Source organism: Eubalaena glacialis, chromosome 13 (assembly GCF_028564815.1).
Source record: "Eubalaena glacialis isolate mEubGla1 chromosome 13, mEubGla1.1.hap2.+ XY, whole genome shotgun sequence".
In the NCBI taxonomy this organism is placed as follows: Eukaryota; Metazoa; Chordata; class Mammalia; order Artiodactyla; family Balaenidae; genus Eubalaena; species Eubalaena glacialis.
The window spans coordinates 26106341-26119189 of NC_083728.1; the positions used below are offsets into that span (position 1 = coordinate 26106341).

Genomic DNA, 12849 nt, shown 5'->3' on the forward strand with positions numbered 1-12849 from the left:
CAAAGAGTAGCCCCCGCTCGCCACAACTAGAGAAAGCCTGTGTGCAGCAACGAAGACCCAATGCAGCTAGAAAACTTAATTAAAAAAAAAAAAGAAATGCCTCCTTAGCCTTTAAGTAGCAGGTCCAAGCCATCAGGTCTGAGTCACCTTTCCCAATTCTTGCCCTCGGTGCCCCGCTCTCGTTGGCTCTTCAGCTCATTTCAACAACCACTGGGGGGGCTTCCCTGGTGGCGCAGTGGTTAAGAATCCGCCTGCCAATGCAGGGGACACGGATTCGAGCCCTGGTCCGGGAAGATCCCACATGCCGCGGAGCAACTAAGCCCGTACGCCACAACTACTGAGCCTGCGCTCTAGAGCCTGCGAGCCACAACTACTGAGCCCGCACACCACAACTACTGAAGCCTGCGCGCCTAGAGCCCGTGCTCCGCAACAAGAGAAGCCACTGCAATGAGAAGCCTGCGCACTGCAACAAAGAGTAGCCCCCGCTCGCTGCAACTAGAGAAAGCCCGCATGCAGCAACGAAGATACGACGCAGCCAAAAATAAATAAATCAAAACAAACAAACAAACAAAAAAACAACCACTGGGCACCTGCTCTGTGGCAGGTGCCGGGGATGGCAAAATGTCCAGGGCTGGTGACAGCACCCAGGTCAAGGACAGGCAGAGTACTGAAGCTGGGAGATCCTGGCTCCTTCTGCCAGCTGCCACCTCTACCCCTTCACCCACTCCCTGCACCTGCCTCCTCACTTTCCTCCCACCTGTGCTGGTGACTCACCTGCACACATCAAAACCTGTCCTAGGGACTGGGTCAGTGCCAGGCCAGGTGCTGGAGAGACAGCAACAGTCTAGGTGGCTGCCACTGCCCTCCTGCTCTCAGAGAGAAATATGCACACCAAATCCCCTTAACACAGACCCTGATGGGTCGAAACAAAAGGCCTTCAAGAAGTTATTCTCAGGAATTCCCTGGCGGTCTGGTGGTTAGGACTCTGCGCTCCCACTGCAGGGGGCATGGGTTCGATCCCTGGTCGGGGAACTAAGATCCCTCATACCACGCGGTGCGGCAAAAAAAAAAAAAAAAAAAAAAAAAAAGTTATTCTCAAAACAAATACTACTTGAGGAAGACATCAGGCTCCCAGCGGGATGCTGGGACAAAGGTGAATCCTCAAGGACATCACATATTGGCAGAGAGAAAGAAAAGCAGGTTGTGATGGCAGCCTCTGTTTACAGGGGCTTCCTGGGTGCTAAGCCCTATGCTAAGGGTGACTCCCATATGATCACATTTCACCTCAGAACAGCCCAGTGGTGTAGGCACCATTAGCATCCCCAATTTACACATGAAGAACCAGAAGCTCAGCAAGCAAGTGCTTGCTCTGAATCACACAACTGGATCTACTCTCTGGTACCAAGAGCTACTTGCCATCAAACGTGAACATCGCTGAGCAAAATTTCAGGCATCCTCTGGTAATGGAAACGCTGGAGGACGGTGGCAGCTTTAACAAAGGAGGGAGTGAGGCCAAGCCCTGGGGCTGCAGGATGGCAGATGGGGCAGCAAGAAGAGCCATGGAAGCACAGCACGAGGTGGAGGGTGGATCTGATGTGGGCTTTCCAGAGCTCACCCCTCGGAAGGTAGGTGGTGCGGGTGCTGAGTACTCATCATTTCTGCAACTCCCTAGGAGGCACCCAGAGAAAGTCAGTTGAATTCATGGGGCAGATAGGCAGCCTCAGAAAAGGTTGGTGCAAGGGGAAGGCAAAAGGTGCTGGGGTGTGCACTCTGGATGGGAATCTGGCTTGTGGATGGAGGCAGCAGAGGTAGCAGGTCTGATTCTGTCCACAAGAGGGCGCCCGGCACCAAGCAGTGAAGCCGCCCTGGAGAATGGGGGGTGGTTTGTTGCTGGTTCCCCGATGGTCTTGGGAGAGAGGATGTGGAGGAGGGGATACATCCAACTCACTACCTTGAAATTCCAGCACCAGAAACAAGCACAGACGGGCAGGATGAGTTCAGATAGATGCATGTTTGCTCATTCTGAGATTGTATCATCTCAGGCCAATTATTTCCCTTTATACTGAGTCAGTAAGTTTCTTGACAGCCTCCTTGGTAAAATTTGAAAGGGCTCTTCCCTCGAAACCTGCCTTCCAAAAGGAACAACTCTTTCCTTTTTTTCCATCTCCTTCTCATACAGTAATGCTTCACTCATTTTAATTCATCTAATCTGCCATTCAATAGTGCACTATTTATTTCAATGATTGTAATTTCTAGAATTCTATCTTCAAATCTGCCTTAGTCTCTTACTTTTTGCTAATTTTTTTCCAGCACTGTCTTTAGAGGTTTCATAGTTATTTTATTATCTGTATCTGATAATAACAGTATTGAAGTCCCAGGGGTCTAAATCAATTTTTTTTTCCTGTTCGGGAAGCATTTTATTGTTGCTCCAAGTTTAAGAATTTTCACTGACAGACAATCAACACTTAGAAAATCTGCATTGCTTTGCTCAGCTTCTGAATCTTGGTTTTTGAAGACATATTTCTCTCCAGTACGGACAATCATTCCACCCATGATTGATGGCTCAATCTTAACTTCCAGTTTCAACACTTGGCCTTTACTTAGAAAGCTCTTCAGGACCGTTTTTAATTCAGCAAGAGTGGCTTCATCTAAAGGAGGTACAGTGGTAACTGCAAGGTACCTCTCCACTCTGGACACTCATCATAGTAGAAAAGTCAGAACTATGGCTCCAGGGGTATTGTTCAAGCGACCATTTTCAGCAAGCAAATTGATCCAACCGGATGTAAGGGGAGAAAACCTTTTTTTTTTTGGCCGTGCCGCGCACGGCTTGGGAGATCTTAGTTCCCCGACCAGGGATCGAACCCAGTCCCTTGGCAGTGAAAGCGTGGAGTTCTAACCACTGAACCGCCAGGGAAGTCCTGAGAAAACCTCTCTTTTGCTGTCATGTCATTTAGGCTTTTCACCTCAATGTAACACTTTACATAGGGATTCATAATAGAAGCAGCCATTTCAGGTTCCTTCAAGATTTGTGCTACTCTCAACGATTCTTTTGCTACTTGCTCCAGTTTATTCTGTTTAGATGCAGCAGAATAAAGAGCAGTGGCATAGCGACCTTTGATACCATATATCTGAACAGGTGGCCTCACAGGCTGGATGAACGGCCTGAGCACAGATGTGCTGAAGCATCGCACCTGCCGGGAGAGCCTGGGCACTGCTGGGGCAGCCTCTTCTCCTGGGTGGCTGTGGGTCAAACCTGAGTTGATGAGAGCTGAGTTAATTTTTTGTTCCTGCTGACTGTTGCTCATAGTGGCTCATTTGCTTGGACATGAACTTTAGTAACTATCTTGGACAATTTATACTTGGTTGATATGTAATAATATATTTTAATATTTTTCTCTGGAGGATTTGCATTTTTGCTTCTGCCAGATACCAGGAGATACAAGCCTGGAATCATCTTAATTTCTCAGTCCAGGGATTCTTTGACCTCTGGAGTAATGAGAATCTGAACCTCAGCTCCAGGAGAGAGCAGACATAAGAGTAGTCTCTGGTCAGTTTTTCTCTTTCTTCCAGCAGGGCCAGAGAGATGTTCTCTGCTCAGTTCCCTTTGCAGACAGGTCAATTTTCCCTGCTTGCCTTTTCACTGAGGCCAAAGCCAGTGCCCTGGCTTTATGGAGAGGTCCCCGTTTTGTTTCTCTATTTTGTACAGGCTCAAAGCTTAGTGCCACAGTCCCCCTAGAGGCAGTTAATCCCTCCAACTCTTGACTTCTTGGAATTTCTTTTGCCCCCAGGCAGTTTTCCTCTACTGTACCCAACTACCTTTGTGGTTTCAGCTTACTCTTTTTTTCTGTCCCTTGGGGATTTCCTAAACTTTCTCATCTGTGACCTCAGCAAAAGAAGTCAATTCATTAGAATTTATCTGGCATCCAGGTGTTTTATGATAATGGCAGAAATTTCAGCCTATTTATATAGCAAATTTAACATGGTATTTTACTATATTATCCCAAGTCCCTGGGATCATTTTTCCAGGGCTAAGGCAGACTGTGGATTGTTGACTTGTCTACCAAATATGCTTTTGTGCTAGACTGACAGTCACGAGGCTTGAGATCCTGTAATTGCTGAATGGTGGACTGCAGCGCCGGGCAGCTGTTGAGAAAAACTGGCAGTTGGCACCATCTGCACGAAACAGCTAAACCCACACCTTGCCTTCTAGGGCCAAGGCCAAGGTCATCCTCCTCCCTACCCTGAGATCTAGTAACCAACCCTTCCCTTTGCATTTTGGGGGCCTGTGAAGCGGATGGTGCCAACAAGCCTCTTGCGCAAGGCTGCTCAGAAGTAGTTCTAGGGCTGAGGCCAGAGATGGGTATTCGGGTGACAGGAGTGAGGCTGGGGCCAGGTCCTTGGGAAGTGAGGCCTCAGGTCACTGGTTAGGAAACTGGACTGACAGCCCAAGACTTCATACGTACAGGTACACACAGGTGTGCCTGCAGCAACCTGTGTCATGTCACAGCTGGTCAGACCACCTCAGAGCCATGCAAGTACTACTTGGGTCCTGTTGGAGGAACAGCAAGCTGGTGGGCTTTCAGGGAAAGCAATTTGAACACAGGCTTCAAGGACCCAAGAAATGTTCAGTTCTAGAAATCCCACTTCGGAAAATTATCCCAAAGAAATAAATCATGCTAAGGAAGATGTTCACTTCAGTATGTTAGGGAAAATATGAAAGCAATCCAACTGCCCAACAGGAGGTGAAGAGTTAAATTATGGCCTTGAGGGAATTCCCTGGCCGTCCAGTGGTTAGGACTCCGGGCTTTCACTGCCGAGGGCCCGGGTTCAATCCCTGGTTGGGGAACTAAGATCCCACAAGCCGCATGGCACAGCAAAACAAACAAACAACAGAAAATTATGGCCTTGATTAAACCATTAAGCAAATAAATGCGAAGGCAACAGTGAACTTATGATTTAGCTTCAGTATAAAAAGGAAATGAATGAATATTCCCAAGTCCAGGTATGTTAAAAACGTTGAAGGAAATAACATAAGTTATTAGAAAAAAGTACCTACAGATCCACTACCCTATTTTTCAAACTTTCTGTGGTTGTATTTTCCTCATTAAAAGATCACTTGATGGTGAAGAGCTGACAAGGAGTTGGGAGTTATCTGTAGCTGTTGTTGGCACTTGGCTTCCCAGAGGTCCAGAAGCTGGAACCGCCTTCTTAGCAGTACCTCCTGCTTTCATTCCCCTGGGTGCTCTCAAGCCATAGCAAGAACCAGTGGAGCCCCAGCCCATCTCTGAAGATCGAGGAACAAGGCAGAGGGGACACAGAAGCCTGCCGGCAGGACGTCTTACAGAACTACATGCACCACCTTCCCTCCTAGTCCCATTCCAGCTTGAGTCAGAAAAGGAATATAGCCTTTTTATTGACTACTTTAAGTAGAACAAACTAAATACATATTTAACAGTTTTGGTTCATTTATACAGTACATTAAATAAGTTATGCACAGAGTTAAGTAACAAAAGTTCCTATCATAGTAGAATGACAAAGCACAGAAAAACCGACTCTACCGCATCCTGTGGGTGGTTTCACATTCATCATCCCCCTTAAAAAACCACGCTTGGAAGCTTAGTTTTTGATTTATTTACAATCTTGGCTTTCTTTTATGGACGGAGCTTTTGTAGCCTCATCAGGAACTTCGAAAGCTTCTTAGCCCAACGGCACTTTCAGCCATTCGCCTAATGCTTATTGCTGCTTCTCTCTTGCCAACTCCAGTGCAGGGATGGTGCTGTCCCTGCCAGCTGCCAGCCGCACATGCCCTATTTGGTATAAGCATCAACGAGTGTACACTGGGCAGTTGTGGGTCTAACCAGATGGGGTAGCAGGGGAAGCTCCATCTCTGGGGCTGTGGAGGCAAAGGGCGGATGCAAGGTCCGCCCTCAGGCCTCAACCTTCTCCTGGCTCATGATGGAAAAGGTCGCCTGCACCATCATCTTTGGAATTGAGCATGTCAATGCACGTGGGCAAAGAGTCAACATTTTGGTTTCACAATAATTACAGACAGAGTTGGAAGGGCCCTATTCAACAGCTCGCCCTGTACAACACCCCACTCCACCCCAGGCAGGACTCCTTCCCGACAGCTGGCCGGCTGGCCCATGCTGGAACAGTCCAGGTCTCTCTAGCTTTTCTTACATTTGGTTCAAACCTGCCACCACCTAGTTCTCTGTAAATAGCTTTTAAAAAATATATATATATATAAGAAACTTGGCTTGGTCTATTGACCTGGGAGCCTGGAAACCAGTGCTGAAGAAAGCCTCCAAGATGAGTTCTATTTTAAATGATTTACTCAATCCATAATCCCATCTACAATTTCCAGGACAAACAGCCACCTGGTCATTATTTATGCTTTCATCCCGAAGAACTCACGACCACACAATTCCAATTGTGTTGTTGAAACTTCAAGCCCACTTGCTGAGATATCTTCCTGAACTACCCATAACAAGGTCTACCCTTTGCAAGCAGGTGACAGCACTGGGGATCAATCTGACTTTGGGACAAGGCTGTACAAAGTAAAGTGTAGATTTTCTGTGTAGAAGCTGAGGATGCTCATGTTGACACCAAGAAGTGAGGAGCTCCTGGTGGACCAGCTGGCCCAGATGTACAAAGGTCATCCACACTGCAGAGGGCCCACTGCAGCCGATGCCAGGCATGGACCCATGCTGGGGAGATGGGTCTTGTTTCCAGTCTTAGATCCACTGAGAGACATACATGACTCAGCACTGTCTAAGAGAAGATGCACTTGCTGTGACCTCAGGGTTGCATGACTGTGCCTGAGCAGATCTGCTTGAGCCCATCCCGGGGGCAGCAAGGATGCTCCCAAGTGGAGTGCTCACAGCTCAGGAGGAGGGCTGCCTATTCCTGAGCAGGTAGAACTAACCTGAGTCTGTTTTCACCACTGGGTGGAGTCAGGCCTGGTGCAGGCAGTGTGGCCCCAAAGGATGATTGAAGATCTGAGGATCCAGCCCTCAAGCTTCCCTCAGAACATTTAAAGACGGCTCCCATGTTGGCCCCTTCTGGTCTTCTCTGGCTCCTGCAACCATTCCTCACCTGGGAGAGGACAATGATATCCCATCACTTGTCACATCTGCTTTTGGTTTCTAGGATAATATTGAAGAGCCTATGACTGCCTTGACAATACCTTCAGTACCACCACTATGTCTTCTTTTGTCCCCTCAAACTATAAAGGTTGATCCTCTAAGCAGTCTGAGTATATTAAGATATTTTAAATCTAATTAAATGAAAGGGGGAAGCCTGAATCTGCACCCTCAACCTGGCAGCTGGAGTGGTTATCAGCAGACACGGGAAACCAAGTGGGGAACCTGGACTCACCCCTGCCCCTCCAGTCGCCTCACCCCATCCCAAGACAGTGTCCCTTCTCCTCCTAACCAGAGAGCTGGAGAATTTCAGAAGAGCGGGAGGTGGAGAAAGGGATTGTTTACATTTAAATAGGAAGTCTTGGACAGATGCCCTAGCAACCTATGTGTGAAACTGACCAAAATTAATACAGCAAAAGGCCTGAGATCTGAACTGCAGTGTGGAACACTGCCTAAGTTTTTCGCTTGGCCTCTGGGTAGCACATGAGCAAAGCCGTTTAGAATAGCATTACAAAAATTCTGAAAATTAAGCTGTCATTGGAACCACACTCCACGAAAGTCAGCTAGGACCTACCTGCACACTAATCCTAAACCTTACCTGTAGAGCTTGACATTAAGCCCTGACGGAACAGTATTCGGTTGGTTTTGGCTCTTTATTCCAACCTGAAAAAACCTGAGCTACCCTGGCTAGTCCTGTGGCCACTGAAGACTTAAAGAACATGCCTAGGTGTTCATCCAACTTGCCAATGAAAAAGGGAGCTGAGGACAGACCCAGTGGACACCACGAGACACCCTCTTGCTGCAACAGGTTTATAGGCTCAGTGACCTCCTCTCAGGGGACATCCCATGTCTCAGGGAAATGTAGGCAACTCCTGTCTGGGGTTCTGATTTCATCTCTGTTAGTCAGGACACCCCAACTGCTGCAGCTTAAGGAGTTCCACAATAAAGTGACTATTCTGTTATTCTTTCTCTGGGGATGTCTTACTTTATGTAGCGGAAATCCAGGTATTTTAAAGGTGCCTTGTTCTGAGTTTCTTTTAAGACAGAAAATCCTTGGATAAGGTAAATTAGGGACTTAAAGTTCGTAAAGTAAGATACACCTATATGTAAGGACAATGTTACCTATGCTGATACCTTACTGAGAGCTTTCAATTCACTCTGGTCAATGCACAGAAATTGGCCATCTAAAGCTGAGCTTTCAAGGGCCAGCGAGAGGAAGCCCACCCTAACGGATTCCTTGCTGCAAGAGGGCACTGAAGGCTTGGAGGTGGAGTGGGGGAGGGTCAGAGTCCTTGGGCTCCCAATAAAACTTGAATGACAGCGAAGAACGTGTGTGGCAGTTCCTAACGTTTTAAAGGGACTATAGGTGATGTCATGTTTGGAGAGCTAGGTAAGCAGCTGGAAAACTCCCTGAAGACAGGAAGAAAAATTGGTCAGGCTCTCTCAAATGGTTGTCACATTTCACAGAACTTTTCTTAGCTCAAAGAAGGCAGGTACCAACAAAACAAGAGAAGGGAAACAGATTGTATGCCCAATAATAAATTGATATAGGACATAATGACAAGGTTTGAAGAATTCCTTCAGGTCCAAAAGGGTTGCTCAGAAGTGACCAGGCCTTGACTGGTGAGGCAAGTCGTAGCCACACCACATCGCATCCTGTGGGTCAACTACGGCTTCAGAGGCGCCAAATAGAGACCACGGGAAGAAGATCCACGCAGTGATCTGGACGTGCGTGGTCTGAGATAAAAGGACACAGAACAAGATGACTGTGCAAAGAGCCAAGTGGTGACAAAAGGTTCTGCATTTCCAATAGATGATCCATTCAATAATGTGATGATATTAGTCTGGCCAACATGCTCAGAGGGAACAGACTATCCACAATTGAGTCTCATTCTCCCTCAGACCAATCCATGCGCTGAAAACTATTCTCTGCATAAGCAAAATCAAATAAGAGAAAAAAAAAATGGGTCCCAAACTAAAATAGCCAGCCAGGTTAGAAAATCTTGTCCAAAATGATCTGTGATGCTTGGTGGAAGTTTTATTTTTTATTATGGGTGATTTTACTGAAATGGTGACTTCTTTCCTCTGGTTTCTGAGAATCTTAAGTCTGAACAGCAGGGTCGAGGAGGGAGTCCTGAGTGCTGCTCTTTGCCTGCCCAAGTCCCCACGGGACCAATCAGTGGCACCTGCTGAGGGTGGAAATGGGGCTCAAGGAGCTGTTAGGGGCAAGGGGAACTCCCTTTGGGAGAGAGGCCTCCTCCCGGCTTGCTATCAGTCTCCAGGCCTCTGCCGTGGGAGGACGATGGAGTAGGGGACAGCACATGGGGTGAGCTGCCTCCAGCCTGGCTGGGCACATTCGACAGCCTGCTGCCTCACGAGGCAGGGAGGGGAGCTGGCGGGCTACACAGAAAAGTGGCCGGCCATCCCAGCTTCAGCTGGGAAAGGAACAAACCAGGAAGCCATGGAGGAGGCAGCTCCAGCCAGCTGCCTGTGTGCACATGACTTCCCCCAAGGACACAGACGGGAAACTGGGGCAAGTGTCTGGAGAGGCTGGGGAGCAGTGTTTGCCGGGGCTTGAAGTCTTCCTGCCTCCACTTCTCTTGATGATGACCCGACAGCTACTTGCATTGGTTCAAGCAGCCAGCCTCCCGTGCAGAGTCTGTCGTGCTGTGAGGTCATCAGGGGGAAGCGAGTCTGGGGCTCAGAGTCCGCTGGTGTCAATGGCTGTCACAGAGGCAGGCGTTGAGGAGCGCGAGGTGGTTGCCGAGGTCTTGTCCAGGGCTGGACTTGGCACACTGCCGTCGGCGGACCGGGCTGCGGAGCCCCTCCCTCCAGGAAGCAGCGGCCGGCTCTGGCTGTGGGGACTCTGGCCGTGCAGGTTCTGGCCACAGAGGCGGTGGTGGCGCTCCCAATCCTTATGCTGGCAGAAAGAGCCGCAGTATCGTGCGATATTGCAGCCACTGCAGGTCTCACTGGCTTTGCGGCCACAGTTCCAGCAGTTCTGCAAGACACAGGCATCTGTTAGCTGCTAGGATCTTGGGGGGCAGGCTTGTCATAACTTGTCACCTGCACTGTAAAACAGCAGGTGGGGCTGTACGGGGAGAGAGTGGGCTTTGGAGCTGCACACACCTGTGCTTGCCCTGCCTCTACTGTTAATCTGCTTTCTGAGTTTCCTTCATCTGTACAACAGGAAAACTACCTATCCTGGGCTGATGGGACAGCGAGATGAGGGGTATGTGAAGACATCGTAGGGCAGCTGGAAGTCCTGCTAAAGGCATCAACTCATTGTTTTGACTCACATTTTTTTTTTTTTTAATAAATTTATTTATTTATTTATTTATGGATGTGTTGGGTCTTAGTTTCTGTGCAAGGGCTTTCTCCAGTTGCGGCGAGCGGGGGCCACTCCTCATCGCGGTGCGCGGGCCTCTCACTGTCGCGGCCTCTCCCGTTGCGGAGCACAGGCTCCAGACGCACAGGCTCAGTAGTTGTCGCTCACGGGCCTAGCCGCTCCGCGGCATGTGGGATCTTCCCGGACCGGGGCACGAACCCGTGTTCCCTGCATTGGCAGGCGGATTTCTAACCACTGCGCCACCAGGGAAGCCCCTTGACTCACATTTTAATCCTCAATGACCAAACCAAATTCTGTCCCAGGGTTCCCCCATCATAGCTATCTATTCCAAGACCACACAGGTGCTTAGACAGTTTTCTTCCTTGCCCTTCCCAATGGAGAAATGACCGTTGTTGTGTTCACTGACAACACCTGATCTTTAAAAAAGTCACCTGCCAGAGGACCTGGGTGAGTGACCAGGAGTGTGGGAAGCTGTGCTACTCTCTCTGTGCTCATTCTCCTTTCAGTGACGTATCTCATCAGAGGTGGGCTGAGGATCATGGGAATATTTCTGGCTTGTTTGTGGGAGTCCCCCTGCAATACCTTAGAACCTAAGGCCCTGAGGTCTACATCAGGGAGTTTTCCTACTATTCTTTGCACTTTCCTAGAGGAAAGCTCCCAGCACCTGCCCCTTGGTACCCTCCTCCCTGCAGGTTCCTGTGAGGACTTCACTAGTGACACATGAGTGTTCTGCACTTGAGGTCTCCATGACCCACTTATAAGAGAAAAGCCTTATGGCATTGGTCAGGTGAAGCTATCAGGAAAGCAAGGCTTTCTTCTTAGGTGTCAGGAAGGACTTGATCAGTCAGCCAGCTGCCCTCTCCCCTGCAAGTTCTCCAGAATGGCAGAAGCCCATCACGAGGCCTGGCCTGATACTCAGAGAAGAAAGATACTGTTCCCAATGAAATCAGAACACTTGCTCAAGTGTAAAACAACTGAAAAGGGCTAAGAAGGACCTTGAGGCCACCTCGCCCACCTCTTGCATTGTATAGGTGGGACACTGAGGGCCAGTAGGCAGGGACTTGTCTGAGGTTATAAAATGATCACGTGGCTATGCAAAGCCTGGAACCTGGACCGCCTGCCTCCACTATACCCAATGTACAAGTTTAGTTTCAAAAAGCCTTAGAAAGGACGGCAGATTCCCTTCTAACACAACAGGCTTCTCAGGAAATACACTCTAAGGACCGCCCCAACCTTGCCAACACCAACAGTGGAGGACCAAAACGGGACAGAAGTAATTCTGAGGATCATTAAAGATCCTCAAGCAAACTGCATTCCAGAGAATTTCATACTTTGGAGCCTGATAGGCTGACTCCAAACAATGCTTTGGTAGAACATTATTGCTTGTGGGGAAGAACTCAGTTGCCTTCATGGGGCTGCTGTGGAAACATTGGCCTCTACTCCCTCTGTCCAAGTCTGCAAGAACATCTCAAATTGGGGCCCAGTATTAAACCAATGGTGCTTTCACCTTGGCCACCATTACATTTAAAATATTTATTACATGATTGATGGGATACAATAAAACAAGATAAACAGCCTCCCACAGAGGTGGGATCATAGAAATGCAGGAACAACGTGGTTAGGGTCAGAGAAGCCAGGGTGAAAAGGACACTTTACATTCCCTGTCTCTGTGGCTTTTCCCTGATTTCACCAAAAGCCTTTTTGCCAAGAAACATGACAAAAGGTTTATTGTGGTAGTCACCCTTCAAATCAGCATTTGTCAAAGCTGGAGCAATGCATGTGGCCAAAAAGGCCTTTGTAATTAATGGGTAAGGTTATGAACCTTCTGAGTTACTGGCCAAGGAAGTCAGAGATGGGATTCCAGAATTTCCTTTGTCAAGCATGGGCCATCAGTCTATGCCAGTTATTACTCAAAGTGGCCCAGGGAACACCTGTATCAGAATGACCTGGGGCTTGTCAAAATCCTTGGGACCCATCCCAGAGCTCCCTGACCTTATTTCAAATCTGGCCTAAAGGAGAAATGATTCCTATCTTATAGTCAACTGCTAGCCCATTATGTTTGCCAGGAAATCCAGGCTGGGGACAGAAAGGGACCTCTCACTTCATCCCTCTACCTGAGGGATTCCAGGGGAGATGCTTCAGTCTGGCCTCAGAGGAGGCAGCTGTTCTGCAAGAGCAAGAGCTGCCACAGCTTACACACCTATGTCGTTAACAACATAACAAAATCCCTTCTGTCTAAACAGCGCATTGCAGTTTAAAAACACTTCCACAGGGGCTTCCCTGGTGGCACAGTGGTTGAGAATCTGCCTGCCAATGCAGGGGACACAGGTTCGATCCCTGGACCAGGAAGATCCCACA

The 12849-nt window shown here is 48.5% G+C and overlaps 1 protein-coding gene and 1 pseudogene across 4 annotated transcripts in view; both read right to left on the bottom strand.

Annotated features, from left to right (window-relative positions):
* Window positions 1–2465: 2465 nt before the first annotated feature.
* LOC133104148 (ATP synthase subunit O, mitochondrial-like) lies at window positions 2466–3305 on the bottom strand (annotated as a pseudogene).
* Window positions 3306–5465: 2160 nt separating this feature from the next.
* Window positions 5466–12849, bottom strand: part of CBFA2T2 (CBFA2/RUNX1 partner transcriptional co-repressor 2) — a 178614-nt gene continuing 171230 nt past the window's right edge. For all 4 annotated transcript variants that reach the window (XM_061208113.1, XM_061208112.1, XM_061208111.1 and 1 more), the window contains one exon: window positions 5466–10143. In XM_061208113.1, the coding sequence (XP_061064096.1) occupies window positions 9844–10143 (300 nt within the window). In that variant the 3' untranslated portion in view covers window positions 5466–9843. The remainder of the gene's footprint in view (window positions 10144–12849) is intronic.